The following is a 21,003-nucleotide window of genomic DNA, read 5'->3' on the forward strand; positions in this document are numbered from 1 at the left end:
GGGTGCAAGGAAATAAAAACAGAATTTTTGCTTGCACATGATTGGATGATAGAAATAAGCAGAGCTTCCCCTCATTTCAGATCTTCCCCCTCATTTCAGAGCTCCCCCATCATTTCAGAGCTCCCCTCTCATTTCAGAGCTCCCCCGTAATTTCAGAGCTCCCCTCTCATTTTAGATCTTCCCCCTCATTTTAGATCTTCCCCCCCTCATTTCAGATCTACCCCTCTCGTTTCAGATCTTCCCCCTCATTTCAGAGCTCCCCTCTCGTTTCAGATCTTCCCCTCTCGTTTCAGATCTTCCCCCTCTCGTTTCAGATCTTCCCCCTCTCGTTTCAGATCTTCCCCCTCTCGTTTCAGATCCTCCCCCCTCGTTTCAGATCCTCCCCCCTCGTTTCAGATCCTCCCCCCTCGTTTCAGATCTTCCCCTCCCCTCTCATTTCAGAGCTCCCCTCTCGTTTCAGATCTTCCCCTCTCGTTTCAGATCTTCCCCCTCTCGTTTCAGATCTTCCCCCTCTCGTTTCAGATCTTCCCCCTCTCGTTTCAGATCCTCCCCTCTCGTTTCAGATCCTCCCCCCTCGTTTCAGATCCTCCCCCCTCGTTTCAGATCTTCCCCTCCCCTCTCATTTCAGAGCTTCCCCCCCCCCAAAATTTCAGAGCTTCCCTTAGATTTACAGTGACCGCACTTCCAAATCACTTGCAGTGCACAGTGGATTTGCCTTTAGTAAATAAACCCCACTGTGTCTAGTTAAATAAGTTGTTTTCTTCAAGCTTTAGTGTGTGGCTGCATGTCTTCTAGAGACCTTAGGTTAAGCAGTTCTCTCCCAATGATACAGTTCATTTAGTGAACAAAAATGGTCTTTCTGACACTTGTACTGTAGGAAAACTGTATGATATAAATGTGAAATTCTTTACATGCTGCAGCATTTCAATAGATGATCTCAAACATCATACAGAAAACAGTGGAAATCCGATAAATGAAAACTCCAGGCCGCAGATCCATTTTGAAGCAAGTCTGTATTTATTTATGCAAGCACAGTAGGTCAAACACAGAATACCCTGCTTCACAGTACAGCTTGGATTGGACGAGCTGGTGGCAATAGAACATAAATACCCAAATAATACAGTCATGGAATAGTTCAAACTGAAAGGGAGAGTACGTTGTAGAGAAACAGATGTACATGAGAAGAGCTCAGTACTGTGAAAGAGAAGCAGAAGGCTGAGAATCCCTCTGTGACCGAGACTTACACACCATCCTCCTTTATATCACAAACACTTTCTACGTGAAAGAATTCCCTTTTATCCAATTATAAGGCTTTCTGTAGAGAATCGGGACCATGTCGTGTCTGAGGTTTCCAGGCCATCTAGGTGCAATGGCGGATTAAATGTGATTGGCCATTGTCGTATGGATGGTAATTGGAGGGTAGGTCTTCATTTTAGAAAACCAGTTACTGATCGTTCAATCACAGAGAGGACAAATGTGTTGTGTACCGTAACCCTCAGCCCTAACGCAGAGCACTGAAACTGAATGCGCCTTTCAGATGATATCAGAATGGTTTTAATCAGCGAGTTAAAGGGGACACAAAGAATAAGTTTGTCCTATTTGTCAGAGATGATTCTCTGTCTTATTACTATTGAAGTGTTTTATTCTATCTATATCATCAAATGCTTTCTTTATAGCACCCCTTTTCATTATGCTTGCTTTGTACTTGAGAGTGTTCTCAGGGCTAAAGTGCAATACATGGTTTCTTTTCAATGCTATTTGTAATGCTCCAGTAAAGGTGGCCATAGATAGTAGAGGCAGGCGGGCTTTGGTAGAAAATCTAGAGCCCAGCTCCAGTCAAAATGCTTCTTTTTGTTTTTTTTTCCCTCCATGCAGTGGGACTGTGCCTGCGCTGCATGGGTTAGCTTCTCATTTTGTCTAGTGGTGAACACAGAGCCTATATTCACCGATCCTTCTATCCTCCAGCATTGGAACGTTCCTGATGTCTTAACATCAAGAGCTGGTCTATGGGCGTGATGACGTCAGGAACATTCCACTGCCCTAGACTGCTGAGGGGTGCTAGGAGTATCGAAGGATTAGGTGAGTATATCTCCAATCCCCTAGACAAAAACAAGCACTTAACCCAGGCAGTGTTGGGAGATGCCAACTACATGGACAAAAACAAATTGCCCGGAGTACAGCTTTAAAAACTGATCACCTTCATATGCAAATATAATGCATACAATTGACTCTATATACTGACTAATCCCTTCTCCTAAGGGAAGTTTGTTGTATATGTTACTGGATGCCCTTACTTTCATCCAAAAATGTGATACCGGGCACTACGGTGGCTTAGCGGTTAACAGTTCTGTCTTGCAGTAATGGGATTCTCAGTTAGAATCTTGACCAGGACACCAACTGCAAGCAATGTATATGCTCTCCGTGTGATTGTGTGAGTGTCCTACAACTACACTGGTTTCCTTCTACACTCCAAAAGATATACGGATAGATTGATTGGCCCTATGATGTGGGGGTCTAAAAATCCCAACAGCAGCCTCCTATGGCAGACCCTGTTAATACTCCCTGGGGTGGCTAATGTGGCTCTGGTACGCATTTCAGGTATGGAGCCACAAACAAGTAAGGCTCTGGTTCTAAGGTTAAAGAAGGACACTGAAGATCACAACTTGGTCATGGTAGTGGAGAAGGGAAACATCATACCTTTTGTGGTACTGTTTGTAGTTGACTGCTACTGCTGGACATAATTAAGTTCAGTTAGTACAATAACCATTTAAAGGCCATAAATGCCCTTACATTAGCTAAAAGATTTATATCGTCACTGTGCCCGACTCTATTTAAAGAAGTTGTTTTGGTCCTTAAGCAGTTTTTTTCATGCAATTCTTTAACTGCAAATACTAAAGCTTTGGCCACATATCATCTAATGCAGGGGTGTACAAACTACGGCCCTCCAGCTGTTGCAGTACTACACGTCCCCTATAGCATTGTAAAACTCTGACATTCACAGATTTAACTAGGCATGATGGGAATTGTAGTTGCTGAACAGCTGGAGGGCCATAGTTTGGACACCCCTGATCTAATGGGTCCCTTGATACTATAAAAGGGGACTTTGTTGAACATTAGTGACAATATCGTTTTTCTTTTTAGATGTTCTAAAAATCAACTTTGGAAACACCAAGCACACTGGCATGTAAAAACCAATTCAGTAATCTCACCAGTAGAGGGCACACTTGTAAATAGTGTTCAAGAGAAAGAAATCCACTTGGTAAAGTTTTTTTTCCATTAGTGTGAGTGTCACATAAAAGGCACCTTGACTGCATTTAAGAGCAGGCAGTGTAACAAGTCTTCCTGCGACTTTCGCTGACTCTTCATTCCAAATCAATTTACAGATTGTTAAAGGAGAGAGTCATAAAGGCAAAGTAACATTTTCCGATAATTGATGGTTGGTACTGCTCTATAGAGTGGTATGGGTTATTACTACCTTAATATAGCAGCATGGACAGACAAAATGTATAGATTAGATCTGTCTGAACCCTTACATTTATAAACCGCCATCAATTTGTTAAACCAGGGCCCTGCCCTTGTGTGTGATTGTAGTATATATGGGGGGGGGGGGGGGAGGTAACCCTCTTGTGAAAGGCTCATACAGTGCATTTATTACTCTGTACTTTACAAAGACATTCACTTTTTGGCCATTCCAGCAGCAAAGGGTTCCTTTTGTAATAAACAAAAATAAGAAAACATGTATCCCTTTTAGGTTTCTCCTTTTTAAGTGCTTACAGCATGAAATATATATATTTATATAATTAAATTTATAGACTGGTATTTTTTAAGACTTGTAAAAGTTTTTATATACAAAAATCAGCAGACCCCCAACCAGCGAGGACCGTCTTCCTGACTAAAACATTCAGCACAATACAAGAACAAAAAAATCGGGTGTGTGCTTCAGACATCTCGTGGATCTTCTCAAGCTCTGTTTAAAAGTGTGGACCTGGGGAGAGAGAACAGAAACTGACTTTAAATAACATCCCACAACAATGAACAAGTCCACATACTTTATTTTTAAGGGTCAGTCCACCCAAAATGAATAAATCAATAAATATTAGAGCATGGAATTACCCGGGGTCTTGTTTTATGTCTGGGGGGGACATCAATGACTGTGATAATGCCTGGCTCTACCCTCTCTTAGGGCATTCAGGTGCAAAGATCTCATCAGTGGAGTGTGTGTGAGCCCCCATTTACATTGGGCCGAGCCTATTGCCAGCAATGGCACTGCTTGAATTGGTGTGGTGCTGCACTGATTCCCAAAAGTAGTTCCTGCACTACTTTTGGTGACATCAGGATGTGACTTCAATAGACATCTGTGCATGAACCCACACCGATGTCTCTCAAATCCCCCCCCCCCCCAAGTCAGACTGAAATGCCGGTTTGAAATTATGCGATTTCAGCTGAACAAACCCGCATTCAGGGTGAATCTAGGCTTCAATACAATAATCTAACTATCCCCTAAACAATTAGTACTAGTACTTTTAGTAATTAATACTCCTACTCCGCTGTAACTGTCCTACTGCCTTAGGCCCCTTTTCCATGGCTGTTTCGATCAGGTCCACCTGTCTGTTTTTCAGTGGACCTGATTGATTGGTCCATTTACCCTATGGACCGTCAGGTGTAAACAGACTTGTGTCCGTTTACCCCCTTCCTCCAATCCATTCTAGTCCGCTACAAGAAAAAAAAAACAGAAGGGGATTTGTCCTCCTTTGTCTAGGCGTACTGGATGGCAGGCAGGTGTAAACAGACAGTGGAGTCCATTTACACAAGGCTCTGCAGAGCAGAGCAGGCTCTGCCTGTGTCAACTCTGCAGAAACTGATGGGACACTGACCTGCCATCTGCCCCCCTCTGCTCTGATCATTGGACAGATCCCCTGGTGAATAAAATGGAGTCCACCCTGTGTGAAAGGGGCCTTATGCTAGAGCCTATTTTATTCTGTTAAAGTAGATGTTAATCCAGTCATTAAAAACCCATTTATGCTTTAACATATTAATAATGTAAGATCTAAAGTCATTATTAATATTTTGAAATCTCCAGCGTTCATTAAAATATTATCTGGTGATCTTCCCATGAAGGTCCTTGTTCCGGCACTTCTGTTATGGGGTGACATCTCCTAGTCCCTGTCTTCCAGTGGTGCTCCTGCATTGTCATATGATAAACATGGGCTTCCAATGGAGACTACTGATGTTCATATGAACACAAAATGGACAGGCCTGGACCACTGCTGTCCCTATTAGGAAACCCTGATAAATGTCATGCAGTCATCACTGCTGGAATGTAGACACGTGGAGGTGGCTGCAGGAAAGCAGAAGCATGGAGATGCAACAAAGGATAAAAAATATTGAAAACAAGTATTTGGTTTATGAATGGCAGTTGACTTTATGAAACTAAATGTTCCTTTTGTATTGAACTGTATTCTAATTGTACTGTCCTCCCCTTTATATTGTAAAGCACTGTGCTAACTGTTGGTGCTATATAAATCCTGTATAATAATAATAATGTCATTCAGTTACATCTACTTCTCAGGGCTGGCCCTTTAAAGCAGAACACCTCGTTTATGTATAGAGCAATAGACAATTCTGGGAATGAAAAGTTTAGGTATTAAAGCTCTACCACCCTTTCCCACTGTACGATAACCCACGGTGACAACTAAATTTTCCAAAATGACATTTGTGAAACGGGTGCTTACATGGCCAGTCACATTAATGAGGATATAATTGCTATATGCACTGACCATTCACTGTCACATTGTCTAAGTATCTATGACACTGGCCTAGTCCTTTACTCCATCAATGCAATTTGTCAACAGAAAAGTAGCCCAGGGGCCACTAGCTGGCCTTCTAACAGTTTAAATCCTCAGACAACTGATTTTAGAGCATGTGATTGTGTATACTGTTGTATGCATTATGTGCAGTGATGTCTTTCATTTTCAATGGCACCCCAATGAATATGGCCAAAGCACCACAATGCACAGACATGCACCAGCATGCTGGTCACACTAATAGCGCATGAACCTTTTTTAGTGTCAGGAAACCCATTAAAATGAATGGGCTGCCTTTACCTAATGTACGTGAACGTGTACCATAACACATGCAATAACATACTCCTACTATGTGAACCAAGGCTTAAGGTTAAATCTCAATACATCGATGACTACAATATAGCATATTTACATGCACCTAATGACGGCTAAGCCTTAACTATAAAATACGTATTCAAAACGTTCTTTATTTCTGAGCATGCCCGACCCTGAATCATCTCTACCTCCTGCAATAGGCTCAGTACATATCTAGCACTCAGCCCTGAGCAGTGTTCATGATTACAACAATCTTGTATCGGCTTCCAGGACTGATACCACAGCGTTCATTGTGTACCTGAGAGTCTTCCAGCTGTCCTTCTCCATATGATTATCTGGACCCTCATTTTCAAAGGAAGCCACAAAGAGAGCTACAGATAGAAAAGATAAATGTTACAAATCTTGTATAGTTATATAGTTAGTCTGGCTGAAATAAAAAACAAGTCCATCTAGTTCACACAATTGTATCTACCATTAATTCATCTCAATGTGTAGGAGAGGGGACCATACATGTAAAGCTGGGCATACACATATACATTTTTTTTCTGTATAGCCTATGGGCAGACAGCATGGATGGATGGATGAATTTCTCCAGCCAGACTACTGTATTCTGACAACTGATGCTGCACAATACCCAAACCAGTGGCTGCTTCTGACTGGATGCATTCTTGTTCAGCTGACAATCTGTTAGAAAATCAGGCTCTTTGGCAAAAGTCAAGAGAACAGTTGACTTTTGTTGAAGAAAGCGGTGCTGGCAGGGCCATACATTACTCGAACCAATAGGAATCAAAGTTAAAGCAGTGTAAGGCAAGCTTAAGTCATCCTTACAAAGCAGTACTATGAAGAACAAACACACCAAAATGCTGCTTGTAGAAGTTTGGATCGTAAATTGGACCCATCTTACTATAAAATGATTCCCAAATTCTACACAGCAGAACATTGTTTGTGGTAGAACAGATACAACTATCGTCGTTCAGGTGAAATTTCCCAATGCAAGTCTCATACTCCTGTTTGGTTCTGATGGTCACATGCTTCTCCCTGTCATATTTCATCCCATGGCATGTCACATAAAGAAAAGTACAGACAATGTTTACGTTTCCCATGTAAGGTATGTGTGAACGTTCGCATACACTGCAATTCAGCTTTGACTCCGCTGGGAATTGTTTGTTTATTACCATTTTGATTTATATGGCTCCTGGAAAGTTACAATGTCTAAAAAGCAGTCACGATTTATTGGGGTAATGTTTCTTTTGCGCTTTTATTTGCCAGGAACTGGTGTAGATCTATAATGATAAATGCATCTATGCTATTTAGGAGGGGACTGGTATGCATTTTCTACAGGTCCATAAGGAGCTGGGCAGTACACAGTCTACACCAGGGATCTCCAAATGAAGGCCCTACGGCTGTTGTGGAACTACATGTCTCATGAGGCATTGTAAAACTCTGACATTCACAGACAAGACTAGGCATGATGGGAATTGTAGTTCCTGAACAACTGGAGGGCCATAGTTTGGACACCCCTGGTCTACACTGTTCCCTCAGGAAATGCACCGGATTGGGAATGTATTTAGGAAAATCTAATATGCATGAAGTATCAGAAAGGCTTATTGGATAAGTTCACCTTTGGAATATGTTACACGTTCCACCCATTTTTAGCGATGTTCCAGCATATGCAGCCTCCCCCCCAGATCCACCCTCCTTGTGACAGTGGTGGGAATCTTCTTCCCTTACCCGCTGTCACAAGTTGAATACAGCATGGCTATGCAGGGCTCCGCCCACACAGCTGCACCATTCAGTTACAGTTTCCTGTGAATTAATGCCTACAAGTACCGTCAGCCATTAAGCTGGTGAGCGCTCTCGTAGTCCATTTATTTTTCTGCTCTCAGGTAACTGCATGCCCATAGACAGCTATGTTGAGAGTTTGCAGGAGCCTGAGATTGCACCCATGATCTGCTGATCACGGGTGCAATGCTCTGCAGGCTCCATAGAAAAAAAAATAATACATGCACTTTTTTTGTGCATTTATTTTTTATTTAAAGAGGAAGTAAACCCTCCTCTACAACTTGTACCTATAGGTAAGCCTATGATAAGGCTTACCTATAGGTACTGTAAATATCTCCTAAACATGTACCGTTTAGGAGATATTTACCTTACATGTCGCCAGTGACGTCACTGGCGCATGCGCTCTGAAGGAACGGCCGATCGTGCCGTTCCTTCAGAGCCCCGTGCCGTGACTGTCGGCTCTAGCGCGCGGATCCCGGAAGACGGGCGACTAGACATGTCGCCCGTCATAGAGGTGAGTGAGCGGCACGGCGGGGGCTCGTTCTGAGGTAAGTATTGCATAATGAGCTAATATGCGATGCATACTAGCTCATTATGTCTTTCTTTTGCAGGGTGTAAAAAAAAAAAAAAAAACTTCTCCTTTAAAGTAAATGTTAAGGGCATACAAAGATCTATATTACATTCTCAGGACAATTATGTTTTACAGTGGGCACCAAGGACCACCAGGCCACCAACAGGCTTTTGTAAAGTATGCACTTACAGTAAACATCATAACTGTGCAGTGCAGGTACAGGGTGGTGAAAAGGAAAGGGGCCGATGTCTGTAAAGAGCTCACTGTGTTAGCGAAGCAACATGCTAGTGGAAATGGATCTAGTTATTTAGCTATTGTTTGACAAGAGAGGTAAGTACAATCACGATGTGAAGCTGCACAACATAAATATACCAATTCCAATGTGATAATGACCATACATGCTCTCACCTTCTTCTGTGTAAATTGGTGACGTGAGAAGGTATGTCTGAATTTTCTTGTCTTTTTCAAATGGACATTCTACCTGCTTCCACGTCAGGAAATCATGAATCTGCCTGGAAATCTCCGTAAATTTCTGTAAAAAAAAAGAAACATGTTATTCATAAATAACTGATATTAGGAATACACATCTGCACTATTAAAATATGCAATATTATCTCTCTCTATATATATATAGATATATATATATCTATATATATATATATATAAACATTTTTCAAAAAGAATAGATTTTACCTTAAAATTGATGTGTCCATTAGGTAAACGATTGGAGTGGATTTTGTGTAGGAAGAAGATGTCTTTGATGAACAGATTGAAAACTGGGATAACAATTTTCTCTCGGCTGCTGTTAGCACTTTGAGACCTTTGTGTCGCCCCCTGGAGTGCTGTGCGGTAATTGCAGAAATTGCTGGATGGATCCATATGATGCTGCCAAGTACAGAAAAATAAAACAGCCTTAATAGTACCAGAATCCCACACCAAGCATAAGTATATAAATATTATCGCCACTAAGCCTCAACAAACTGTATGAATTAACTAACAGCAAACTTAAAAATATTGCACCCACTACCTACCCAATGTATAATTTATGGGACAGAAGGATAAACGAGTCCAAGGCTACGGTAATTGTTAAAGCAGCAAAAGTTTACTATGGGGTATTTACTAAAAGCAAATATACTGTGCATTGCAGGAGCACTTGCTCCACAGATTAGTAAATGAGGTAAAGCTTTACTTTGCAAAGAATACCCAATCACATAGAAGGAAAATAAATAATAACAGGTTTGCTTGTGTGTGATTGGATGACAGAAATCAGCAGATCGTCCCCTCATTTCAGAACTTCCCCTCAGATCAGGAGCAAATGCACTTAAAGTGCACAGTATATTTGCCTTTAATAAGTCAACCTCTATATAGTCAAAGTCAGTAAAGTTTTATGTTACTCACAGCTGCAGCCATAAAAGCAAAGATAATACATAATTTGTATTCAGATTAAAGAGGAATTGCAATAGTAGGAATACCTAATATACTCCTAATAAGAGGGAGCTGTGTAATGATAATAAAAAAAGTATTGGCTGCCATTTTCTTCAGGCACACTAGATGGTGCTATAGCTCACTTTTATGTTATAGCCTTTGGAGAAATAGGTGAGAGTATTCTAGCAAACTTACTATAAAGGCCTATTCAGATCCTTCTGGTCTGTTGCAGTGCATTAAAGCATATGCATGATGCTGCACATAAACATGATTTCTATATTGTGTAACTGTACAAAAAAGTGGCAACCACTCCAACCTATAAACTGGCCAGTTATAGGTTGGGGATGGTTGCCACTGTTTTGTACAGTTGGATGAATTGAGTGCAGAGAGGCACTGGAGGCCTTTGCTGCCATTGTTCTTTTGCTGGGCGTCACGTGTATCCCTGTGACTTTAAGAAGGGATGAGCTCCCTCCAGGCACACCTGCCCTTTAACAATCCATTTACATATGTGCTCCTACTATGCTCAGTAAATTTTAGAGTTAGGACCGCAGTATACACAGAGGTCCCCTTGGCGCGGGCACTGTGGCTTATGCATGCATTTGTAAATGTGTGCAAACAAAGCTCTCTGTTTTAAACGTTAACTGTTAGGACAATTTGCCTGTTTTGCAGGCTGGCTGGTGTGCTGGGAAATTTTTGTTTGTTTCTATATTGTGTAACTATCAGAACATTTAGATAACAGAATAGAAAACAGTGCATGTGGTTACTGTGTCATATCACAGTAGGCAGTATATGAAGTAACTGGGTCATTTCATTATTAGCAGTGTAAGTGATCAGTGGGTCATATCAAAGTAAGCAGGATATGCAGTCACTGGGCCATGTCACTATAAGCAGTAGATGTGATCAATGTGTCATATCACAGTAGGCAGTATATGAAGTAACTGGGTCGTTTTATTATTATCAGTGTAGGTGATCAGTGGGTCAGATCAGTGGGATATGCAGTCACTGGGCCATGTCTCTATAAGCAGTGGATTGGATCAATGTGTCATATCACAGTAAGTACTGTATGAAGTAACTGGGTCATGTCACTATAGGGTTGCCACAAAATCCCTTCAAACCAGGACACATATTATTTACACAGGTTCTGAAGCTAATATAATGCACATAAGGCACTAAGTGAGTTTAATTACCTCCTTAGGCAGCCACAGAACCTGTACACTTAATATGTGTCCTGGATTAAAGGGATGGGGTGGCAACCCTATGTCACTATAAGCAGTGGATGCGATCACTAGGTCATATCACAGTAGGCGGTTTATCACTGAAGATACTACAGTCTTGCTGCCAGATCTGTCAAAGGTGTAGGAAAGTACTCGTAAAACTGCGTAAAAAAAAAAAAAAAACGACTCCAATATTCATACCATCATACCATATAGTCTTGTCTTACCTCTAGCACATCAAACTTGGCTGTTTTGACTTTTGACCAAGTCTTCTTAAGCCGTGCAACAGGACTGAGGTTCATTCCAGCTATAACCAAAACACATCAGACATTAGAAAAGCTGACACTGAAGGGTCCAATTAGCAGTCATTATAGAAAAAAAAAATGCAGAAACTGAATTCAGTCAACAATCTGTAATGGCATTCGAGCAATGAGAAAGACATTGGCCTCCAGCATTATTCTCTTCAGAATGACCACTATTAGGAATCACTGCAAGTGTAATGACTTGGAGAAAGAGGACTGGGCAGCCCAGTGCCATGGCCACACAATGGATAACTGCTATCCTTATAAAAACACCATTCGATGACTTTCTCTGAAAGAACTTGGGTGAGGGTGGAGTGCAAAGCATATCCATGCTTTTAATAAGAACTAAAAAAAACGCGTAGGGCTCTATTGGCTAATAAAAATATAGCAGCTAGCGCGATGCTACATTACATAACACAAAAAACATTACAAAACAATAGTACTGTGATAAGATAAACTAAATAGTAGGTGCAATGCAAATATATCAAACTATTATGTATCACCACAAATTAAAAAGAAATCCAAATCTGAAGTCAAAAACGGTGAAATTAGAGATTCTTCAATTATGAGGGAAATGACAGATGCGGACACCAAACACCACCCAACTTCTTAATGATAAACCACACAGCACCAGGGTGTGCAACAGAGGGAAGCTTACCAGAATCTTAGGACCCTTAATAAAGAGTGGTCAACCAACGATTGTGATATCACACAAGCACTGCGAATGATACACAAGTGCTGGTTGACCACTCTTCATTAGGGGTCCTAAGATTCTGGTAAGCTTCCCTCTGTTGCACACCATGGTGCTGTGTGGTTTATCATTAAGAAGTTGGGTGGTGTTTGGTGTCCGCATCTGTCATTTCCCTCATAATCAAACAACCTCCAAATTCACAGTTTTTGGCTTCATTTTTGTATTTCTTTGATTTTTTTTTTTCAATTTGCGGTGACACGTATTAGTTTGATATATTTGCATTGCACTATTGTATTGCACATGCTATTCAATTTATCTTAGCACTGCACTATTGTTTTGTGATATCTATGCTTTTGCTCCTGTGATTAAAGAGGAAAGTCACGCTCTCAATCAACATTGACTATTGTGAATCCTTTTGCTACTACCATTAGTAAATAGATAGAAAAGTGTATCATATTTACTGGTTTTAAGATTTTTTTTTTTTTTTTACATTTCTTCAGCTACTTCCTGGTTTCTTGCCTAGGTAAATGATGTCATAAATCCCAGGAGTCTTCAGGAGGGGCTTTCTCAGCTAGGCACATCATCCTGTATGCATGCCTGAGCTATGGGCAGATCGAGTTCAGGGCATAAATGCTACATGAATCATCTGCCCTTTCTCAAGATGGTGATGTCCAGAAATGCTGGGGGGGGGGTTGTATTTTAAAGTGATTTCTCAGCAAAATAAAGCACAGCGACATGGATCAATGGGGAATTTGCTTTGAATATTAAAATGGAATTAAATAGTATTTTTGGTTTGTGGTGTTCAGATGCAGTGTAATTCTGCTATCATTTCTATTCCTTCAGTTCTGGTTAGCGTTGCCCTCCAATTGTTTCTGAGGGGACTGTGGATAGAAGGACCTGCAAAGGCGCCTCCAACACATGAAAGCAATGAATCAGCAGATATTATATAGTGGGCACCTCTCTTCTCTTAGGTAAATGTAATCAGTCAAATGGCCCACAAGCACACCACCTCTGCTATACGGGTCACCTAATACCAGGATAAATGTAAATCTGCTGCTTATTCCATTTTCTAATCCTTCTAATTGCCTGTGTGAGATACATAAAGTATCTAGCAAGCGCAGCCAAGGAATGATATTTGCTGAGCAAGGTTAAACAATCATTTCCCAGCCTGAGCACATTTACAAAACAGTGTTTGAGTATCACCCATATCAGAAATCATTCCTTTCTCAGGCATAGTGTGGCTCCAGGGCTGCTGTTAGAAATCGCGGGGCCCCATACAGACTACCTGGCAGGGCCCCCCCAAGAAAATATTAAAGATATATTTAGCTAAAATTACAACAAAATCACTATTAGCAGACACAAATATAACATAACTCGCATAATTCCTGCTAAATCTAAAAAAAAAAAACTATGTTAAATAAAAAAGAAGATGAGATGAGAAAAATATACAGGCTGGGCAGTTGGAGCTCAGTGATCAGAGAGACAGAGAGAGAGAAACAAAGTTACAAATAAACTCCTGAGCAGAGATAAGTGCTGGAAGGGGGGGCCCACACAGGGAGGGGGATTAGTGAGGGACAACTGTCTCTTTCTCAACAGATAAAGGCTGATAGCAGGGAGAGGGACAGATCAGATTCAGGTGCTGGAGGAAGATTTCTGTATTTGTTGTCTATCACTAATCCCCCTCTCTGTGTGGGCCCCCCTGTGTGCTCGGGCCCCCTACAAGAGGACTGGTGGTCCCCCCTATCAGCGGCCCTGTGTGGCTCACCGCAGTTTGTGATGTATTGGATGAAAGGGACTCATAAATAAAGTCTGGAGACCTCCAATTTACAAGTGTGAAAGTAGATCTAATTATTATAAAACTCAAACAACTTACAGATGATGGCCATCATAGAGTTGAAATTTCCAATGTTAAAACATTCCCGGGCTACATCTATGAAGAATTCCATCACCCGTGTCCTTTGTTTCTTCTTTACCACCTACACAACACAAGACATCGAAGAGTTAGGAATGAGAGAACAGCGGCACTGATGTATGTAGATGTCTGGACTAGGGGTGCCCCCTCATCCCTTTAAACCAGGACACACATTAATTACACCGGTTCTGTGGCTGATTAAGGTGGGAAAAAACTCACTTGGTGCCTTATCTGCATTATATCAGCCCCAGAACCTGCGTAATTATTATGTGTCCTGGAATAAAGGGATGAGGGGGCAACCCTAGTCTGGACAATCTACGGCCAAATTATTCTCCGAACTATAGAGATATGGAATGCTGAGACCATTCTGACACTCATTTACACAGTGCTCACTCTAGGTCTGTGATTTACAAGTATTTAAAAGAGACCCTGTCACCAACTTAAAAAAAATCATGTACTTTAAATGCTTACTTGTAGTTTTTTTCTTTCCATAGACAAAGTTTTATTGAATTTGCCTCTGAAGTCACGAAAACAATTCCCCAGCACAGCCCCCTCCCTCCTTCACATGATAGCCCTCTACTCTTCTGAGAGTGTATAATTACTGTGCTGACCCAGCTCCCCTCATTTCTCTACTTGATCTTTTACAAGGCTTCTTGGGAAAATACTATAAAGTTACATAGTTAGTCTGGGTGAAAAAAGACACAAGTCCATCTAGTTCAACCAATAAAAGGAGGGAAAAAATTATTCAATCCCATATACAAAATGGCATACCCACAGTTGATCCAAAGGAAGGCAAATAAACCCCAGCAAAGTATGATCCTATTTACTCCAGCAGGGGAAACATTTCCTTCCTGATCCCCCAAGAGGCAATCAGATATTCCCTGGATCAACTTTACCTATAAATATTAGTATCCAGTTCTATTATGTGCATTTAGGAAAGAATCCAGGCCTTTTTTTTTTAAAGCAATCTACTGAGCTGACCAGAACCATCTTTGGAGGGAGTTTATTCCACAATTTTACAGCTCTTACTGTGAAGAAGCCTTTCTGTATATGGAGATTATGTCTCTTTTCCTGGAGGCTTAAAGAGTGCCCCCTTGTCCTCTGGTCCTCTGTGACCTTAAAGTAAAACGCCTTAACACCAAGTTCACTATATGGATCACTTATGTTTTTTTTACATGTTGATCATATCCGCCCTTAGACCCCTTTCACACAGGCTTTCCGATCAGGTCGGCCTGTCAGTTTTTCAGGCGGACCTGATCGGATACTCCATGCACCTCTATGGGGCAGCGGATGTCAGCGGTGACATGTCCGCTGACACCCGCTGCTATCCGATCTGATGTGGTTTGTGTAATCCAGACGGATGGAAACCCTTTTTTCCATCCGTCTGGAGGATCAGTTTGGATGAAAATGGATAGGCAGTCCGTTTTCATCCAATCCCCCATAGAGGAGAGCAGGGCTCTGACAGCTCCGTCTCTGCAAAATAAGTGGAGACGGAGCTGTCATCCGCCTGCTCAGCGGGGATCAGCGGATCGATCCCCGCTGAGCAAAACTGAGTCCCATGGGCGGAAAGCCCGTGTGAAAGGACCCTTAATCTCCTCTTCTCAAGAGAGAATCAATTCAGTTTCTCTAATCTTTCCTCATAGCTGAGCTCCTCCATGCCTCTTATCAGTTTGGTTGTGTCACTTGAGTGATAGCTGGGGGCTGCTGACATCACATCTAATATGGCGATGCCCAGGAGCAGTCTCAAGGCTTCTGGATATCTATACAAGGGACGTTTTACAGGTAAATACTATACATTAAAGATGTTAAATGCCCATGTAATGACAGGGAAAGAATTTTGTTAAAATTAACAATCTGGTAGCAGAGCTTCTTTAGGACTGGCAGAGCTAGTCAGCAAGCATAGTTAGAAGGTGGCAGGAATGGCAGCCCCTTTATTTTTCATTGCCAGCTGTACTTTGAACAATAGTGAACATCATTCAGTTTTATTCCTTTTCACTGCACAAAATGTATTAAATTTTTTTTAAAACAGACAAAAACGGACCTTGCATTTTATTGCCTGTGGTAAACCAAATATGTAAGCATAATGCTAGATGTACAAAAAAAAAAACAACCCTGCACTGTGCAGCTATCTTTACCAGATTAAAGCTGAAGAAACATTATCTGCAGTTATAAGCATATACACACTGCCTGACCATTGAGGTATACTACAGAAGTGCTCAGCGGCTGACAGTTTCTAAGAATTCTCTCTGAGCTCCACTCTGTGGCTTGTGTATATATGGCTGATAAAGGAAGTTACATTTCACAGCTTGCACGGACACCATACACATAGAAAACAGCAAAAAAAAGAAAAAGAGAAAGGACAGAAAAAAGAGACATTTCAGAAAAGAAATGTCTTTTCTAGAAATGTATAATTGGTGTTACCTAAATGTATTGTGATGAACATTTCCTCATATGCTGCTTACAAAAGGCTCTGGGAATATTTATTGCAGTATCTTTAATATTTTGGTGCAAATATGAGAAACAAAATGGCTTCACAGATTCCCATTCTCAATTAAACTGAAAGGTTTGTGTTTTTTTGTTAAATGGAAGTAGTTTATTAAGTTTCACTTTCACTGGGAAGAATCTGGTAGGATAGGATGTGACTGTTCTGCATAATAATGGACCGCTGACATAACAAGAAAATCTGGCCCAGATCCCTCGTTATTGAGATGACTGCTGAGATAATAAACATAATAAATGTAGTAAGGCGACACTGTAACAAACAACTCACCCTGCAGATTTCTGTCGCTACCAGCATGCTGAGGCAGTTAAACCAGTTGTCGTAGGCTTCTAGGTTATAGGTCTTGGTGACGTCACTTCGGCACTAAAGAAAATGACAAGTGTTCGATTTAGTAACAAAAACACATGAGTAGGGAGGCTGTGTACCCAATGTATCATCTAGAATGGGGTGATGTACAGAGGTGGAGATGACTGGAACCCCCTAACATACAAAAATAGTTACCCATCCTGTTCAGCTTTTGAGACCGTCATACTTAAAGCCTAATTGAAGTCACAGACATAAATATTCAGACTTTGGAGTTACAACCTTCATTCTTAGAGCTCATGCACCGGCATATATGGCTGTATAAGGTATTTCCCTGCCAGGAGCCTACAGCTAACTATAGACATCAATGCCTGTATGTGTCTATACACATGTACTGTATTTGTATGAGAGTACAACTCTGGATGCAGAAATCTGCATCCAGAGTTGCACTCCTGCAGGCATACACATCTTTATCCTGCAGGCATACACATCTTTACGTAGGTACTTGTGTATGCATGTGTATACATGCATAAAGCCATTGACTTTTATAAGCAACTGTTTGCAGACCTGTAGGCTCCTGGATGGAGAAATATAATACTTTATTGGACTAAGTAAATGAAAAAGAAAGGCAGATTTGTTCTGGAAAGAATGTAATGTGCACTGTCTAGACTGCAAACCTACCTTGTGGTTGTCCTTATCCAAGGAGTCCATGTGAGTTATAATCTGCATGAGATCCTCGGGATAAATGTTTCCTAACCGTTCCTAAAATGAGACAATAAACACATCAGAGTACTGTAGAGTTATTGCAGAAATCGCATTCTCTGGCTCTGCACAACAACTGTTCTTACTGTGTGCTAATTTTCTAGATGAGGAGCGTGTGGTTTCTTGTAAAGGAAGACTATATTGAAATTACCTGTACTAATACAGGGGTGAGGCAGGTAGAAAGAAGCTAATAAAGGGTCGAAGAGTTGGATAAGGCAGGTAGAGAGAACATAAAAAAAGGGGTGCACAGTTTGATAAGTCTAAGAGGGTGAAGATAATAAAGGGGCACACAGCTGGATAAGGCAGGTAGAGAGAAGCTAATAAAGGGGCGCACAGCTGGATAAGGCTGATAGAGAGAAGCTAATAAAGGGGTGCACAGTTGGATAAGGCAGGTAGAGAGAAGCTAATAAAGGGGTGCACAGTTGGATAAGACAGGTAGAGAGAAGCTAATAAAGGGGCGCACAGCTAGATAAGGCAGATAGAGAGAAGCTAATAAAGGGGCGTACAGTTGGATAAGGCTGATAGAGAGAAGCTAATAAAGGGGCGCACAGTTGGATAAGGCAGGTAGAGAGAAGCTAATAAAGGGGCGCACAGTTGCATAAGGCAGGTAGAGAGAAGCTAATAAAGGGGCGCACAGTTGGATAAGGCAGATAGAGAGAAGCTAATAAAGGGGCGCACAGTTGGATAAGGCAGGTAGAGAGAAGATAATAAAGGGGCGCACAGTTGGATAAGGCAGGTAGAGAGAAGCTAATATAGAGGGAACAGTTGGATAAGGCAGGTAGAGAGAAGATAATAAAGGGGCGCACAGTTGGATAAGGCAGGTAGAGAGAAGCTAATAAAGGGGCGCACAGTTGGATAAGGCAGATAGAGAGAAGATAATAAAGGGGTGCACAGTTGGATAAGGCAGGTAGAGAGAAGCTAATAAAGGGGTGCACAGTTGGATAAGACAGGTAGAGAGAAGCTAATAAAGGGGCGCACAGCTAGATAAGGCAGATAGAGAGAAGCTAATAAAGGGGCGTACAGTTGGATAAGGCTGATAGAGAGAAGCTAATAAAGGGGCGCACAGTTGGATAAGGCAGGTAGAGAGAAGCTAATAAAGGGGCGCACAGTTGCATAAGGCAGGTAGAGAGAAGCTAATAAAGGGGCGCACAGTTGGATAAGGCAGATAGAGAGAAGCTAATAAAGGGGCGCACAGTTGGATATGGCAGGTAGAGAGAATCTAATAAAGGGGCGCACAGCTGGATAGGGCAGGTAGAGAGAAGCTAATAAAGGGGCGCACAGTTGGATATGGCAGGTAGAGAGAAGCTAATAAAGGGGCGCACAGTTGGATAAGGCAGGTAGAGAGAATCTAATAAGGGGGCGCACAGTTGGATAAGGCAGGTAGAGAGAAGCTAATAAAGGGGGCACAGTTGGATAAGGCAGGTAGAGAGAATCTAATAAAGGGGCGCACAGCTGGATAAGGCAGGTAGAGAGAAGCTAATAAAGAGGCGCACAGCTGGATAAGGCAGGTAGAGAGAAGCTAATAAAGGGGCGCACAGCTGGATAAGGCAGGTAGAGAGAATCTAATAAAGGGGTAGGAGTAGGGCAAAGAAGGTGAAGAGAAACGAATAAGGTGGGGAAACTATGGTTGTGGGATATGCCACAAAAAAGTTTGCTAATATGCATATTACTCTTCTACAAATGAATTTTATCATCAACACGTCTCTTCGATACAACGCAGTATTTTGAAAAAGAAAATGTTAACGATAATTTTTTGTCCAGATATGTTTGCTTTGGTAGCTATATTAGCAGCAGGAGAAGTTTAAGGGTCATCAGGGTTTGGCAGGTCAGACCCAATGAAAAAAGTGTGGTAAGCTCCAGACCTTGCGGATATCCATGAAATCATCTAACACAATCTATTATAGGACTCACCAATTCGATTGTCGTAAGCTGCTGGGCGAAGATGAGTGGATCTCCACACACACTCAGGATGTCCTTTTGGGCAGACTGGGGCTTAGCTTTGAGAATTGTCCCCTTATCAGTGACTGGTTGTCGGATCTTCTCTCGGATCTCCTGGTACTGGCCCCGCGTGGACAGGGCGAGGAGCACATTCTGCATCATTTGACTGATACTCTTCTTGATTGTAGCATTCTCCTAAACAAACAAGTAAAAAAAACAACTGACCACATTGCACACAGAAGGCATAGAACATCTAAAACAATCACAATTCTAATTTCATATTACCATTTCCCCCCTATCATCATATAGTAAATCTGAGCCATGTGTAGCTCACCAGGATACACAGACCTCACTGTGCCATGTAAAGGAAGGAGATGGTACTCCTCAGCAGCTGGCCAACCGCAGCTCCGGTTCTGATTACTGGCTGTGTAAGGAACCTGATAAAGCAAGGTCACGGCTAGCTGTATAAAATCTTCCCCAATCGTATTGTTTACTGAATGGAGGCAATGAGCTTTGGAATACAAATGAAGTTATTGTTTATTAGCAGCGTGTGCACATTATGTTTCGCGGCTGGAGCACTGTTGAGGGCAGATGGTCCAGTGATGATGTCCAGGAACAGCATTCACTCTGCATCAGCTCTCAAACAGATAACAAAAGCCCCTTTCTTAGTGCTTGGCTCGTGCCGGCAGCAGGAAAAGCGGATGATAAATGAAATGGAGACTAATTGCGTGAAATTATCTGTCTTTCTGGATCTGGAGCTGCACAAAGCTTTCATTTCTCTGACCATGGTGCAGCTAACTTGCTACCGCCATCCTTTATGGTTTCAATTACAGCTATTAAAAACAATGCAGTCAATTAACCCTCTCAGGTCTGCTTAAAATTGCCTGCCTGTTTTAGAGGAAGACACATGTAATGCAGTTATATATATATATATACATATATGTATATATATATTTACTGTAAAGGCAAGGAGCAATGATAGGCACACTGCACTATTCCATAGCATTAGATATACTGGAGACACTGAGTGCTGGATGAGGGTTATAGTATGATGCTCTTTGCCTTATTAAAATACAATTATGATAGTTGTAAGTCCATTTTAGTTTGGATGTTTTTTTCCAGATCATATGTTTTTAAACTATTTAAATCTGTTTTTGCTATATATTAAAATGTTGTTTTACAAATAAATATTTCATACATGACAAGGGATTCCCACAGCATTATGGGTTAGCTAAAGACAGAACACAGATGAGCGGCTTGCTGTGAGGCTTTGTGTGTGCGATTGGAACTCAGGACTAAGCTCTCTGGTAATGGATGAGTCACAGAGATGAGTAACTGAGTTATGGAATTGTGTCAACTATAAGCTAAGAGCATTTACACCATAAAAAGGAGCTTTAAAGTGGAGCTCCAAACTCCCCCCAAAAAATTAAAAGTCAGCAACTACAAATACTGTAGCTGCTGACTTTTAATAAAGGGACACTTAC

At 41.5% G+C, this 21,003-nt stretch overlaps 1 protein-coding gene across 4 annotated transcripts in view; it reads right to left on the minus strand.

Annotated features, from left to right (window-relative positions):
* Positions 1-3,141: 3,141 nt before the first annotated feature.
* Positions 3,142-21,003, minus strand: part of RASGEF1A (RasGEF domain family member 1A) — a 565,812-nt gene continuing 547,950 nt past the window's right edge. For all 4 annotated transcript variants that reach the window (XM_082267364.1, XM_082267363.1, XM_082267365.1 and 1 more), the window contains 9 exons: positions 19,493-19,714; positions 17,501-17,581; positions 16,787-16,879; positions 13,978-14,080; positions 11,339-11,418; positions 9,166-9,357; positions 8,881-9,004; positions 6,418-6,490; positions 3,142-3,985 (listed from right to left, as the gene is read on the minus strand). In XM_082267364.1, the coding sequence (XP_082123490.1) occupies positions 3,961-3,985; positions 6,418-6,490; positions 8,881-9,004; positions 9,166-9,357; positions 11,339-11,418; positions 13,978-14,080; positions 16,787-16,879; positions 17,501-17,581; positions 19,493-19,714 (993 nt within the window). In that variant the 3' untranslated portion in view covers positions 3,142-3,960. The remainder of the gene's footprint in view (positions 3,986-6,417; positions 6,491-8,880; positions 9,005-9,165; positions 9,358-11,338; positions 11,419-13,977; positions 14,081-16,786; positions 16,880-17,500; positions 17,582-19,492; positions 19,715-21,003) is intronic.

Source organism: Pelophylax lessonae (assembly GCF_965119305.1).
Source record: "Pelophylax lessonae genome assembly, chromosome: 9".
Lineage (NCBI taxonomy): Eukaryota > Metazoa > Chordata > Amphibia > Anura > Ranidae > Pelophylax > Pelophylax lessonae.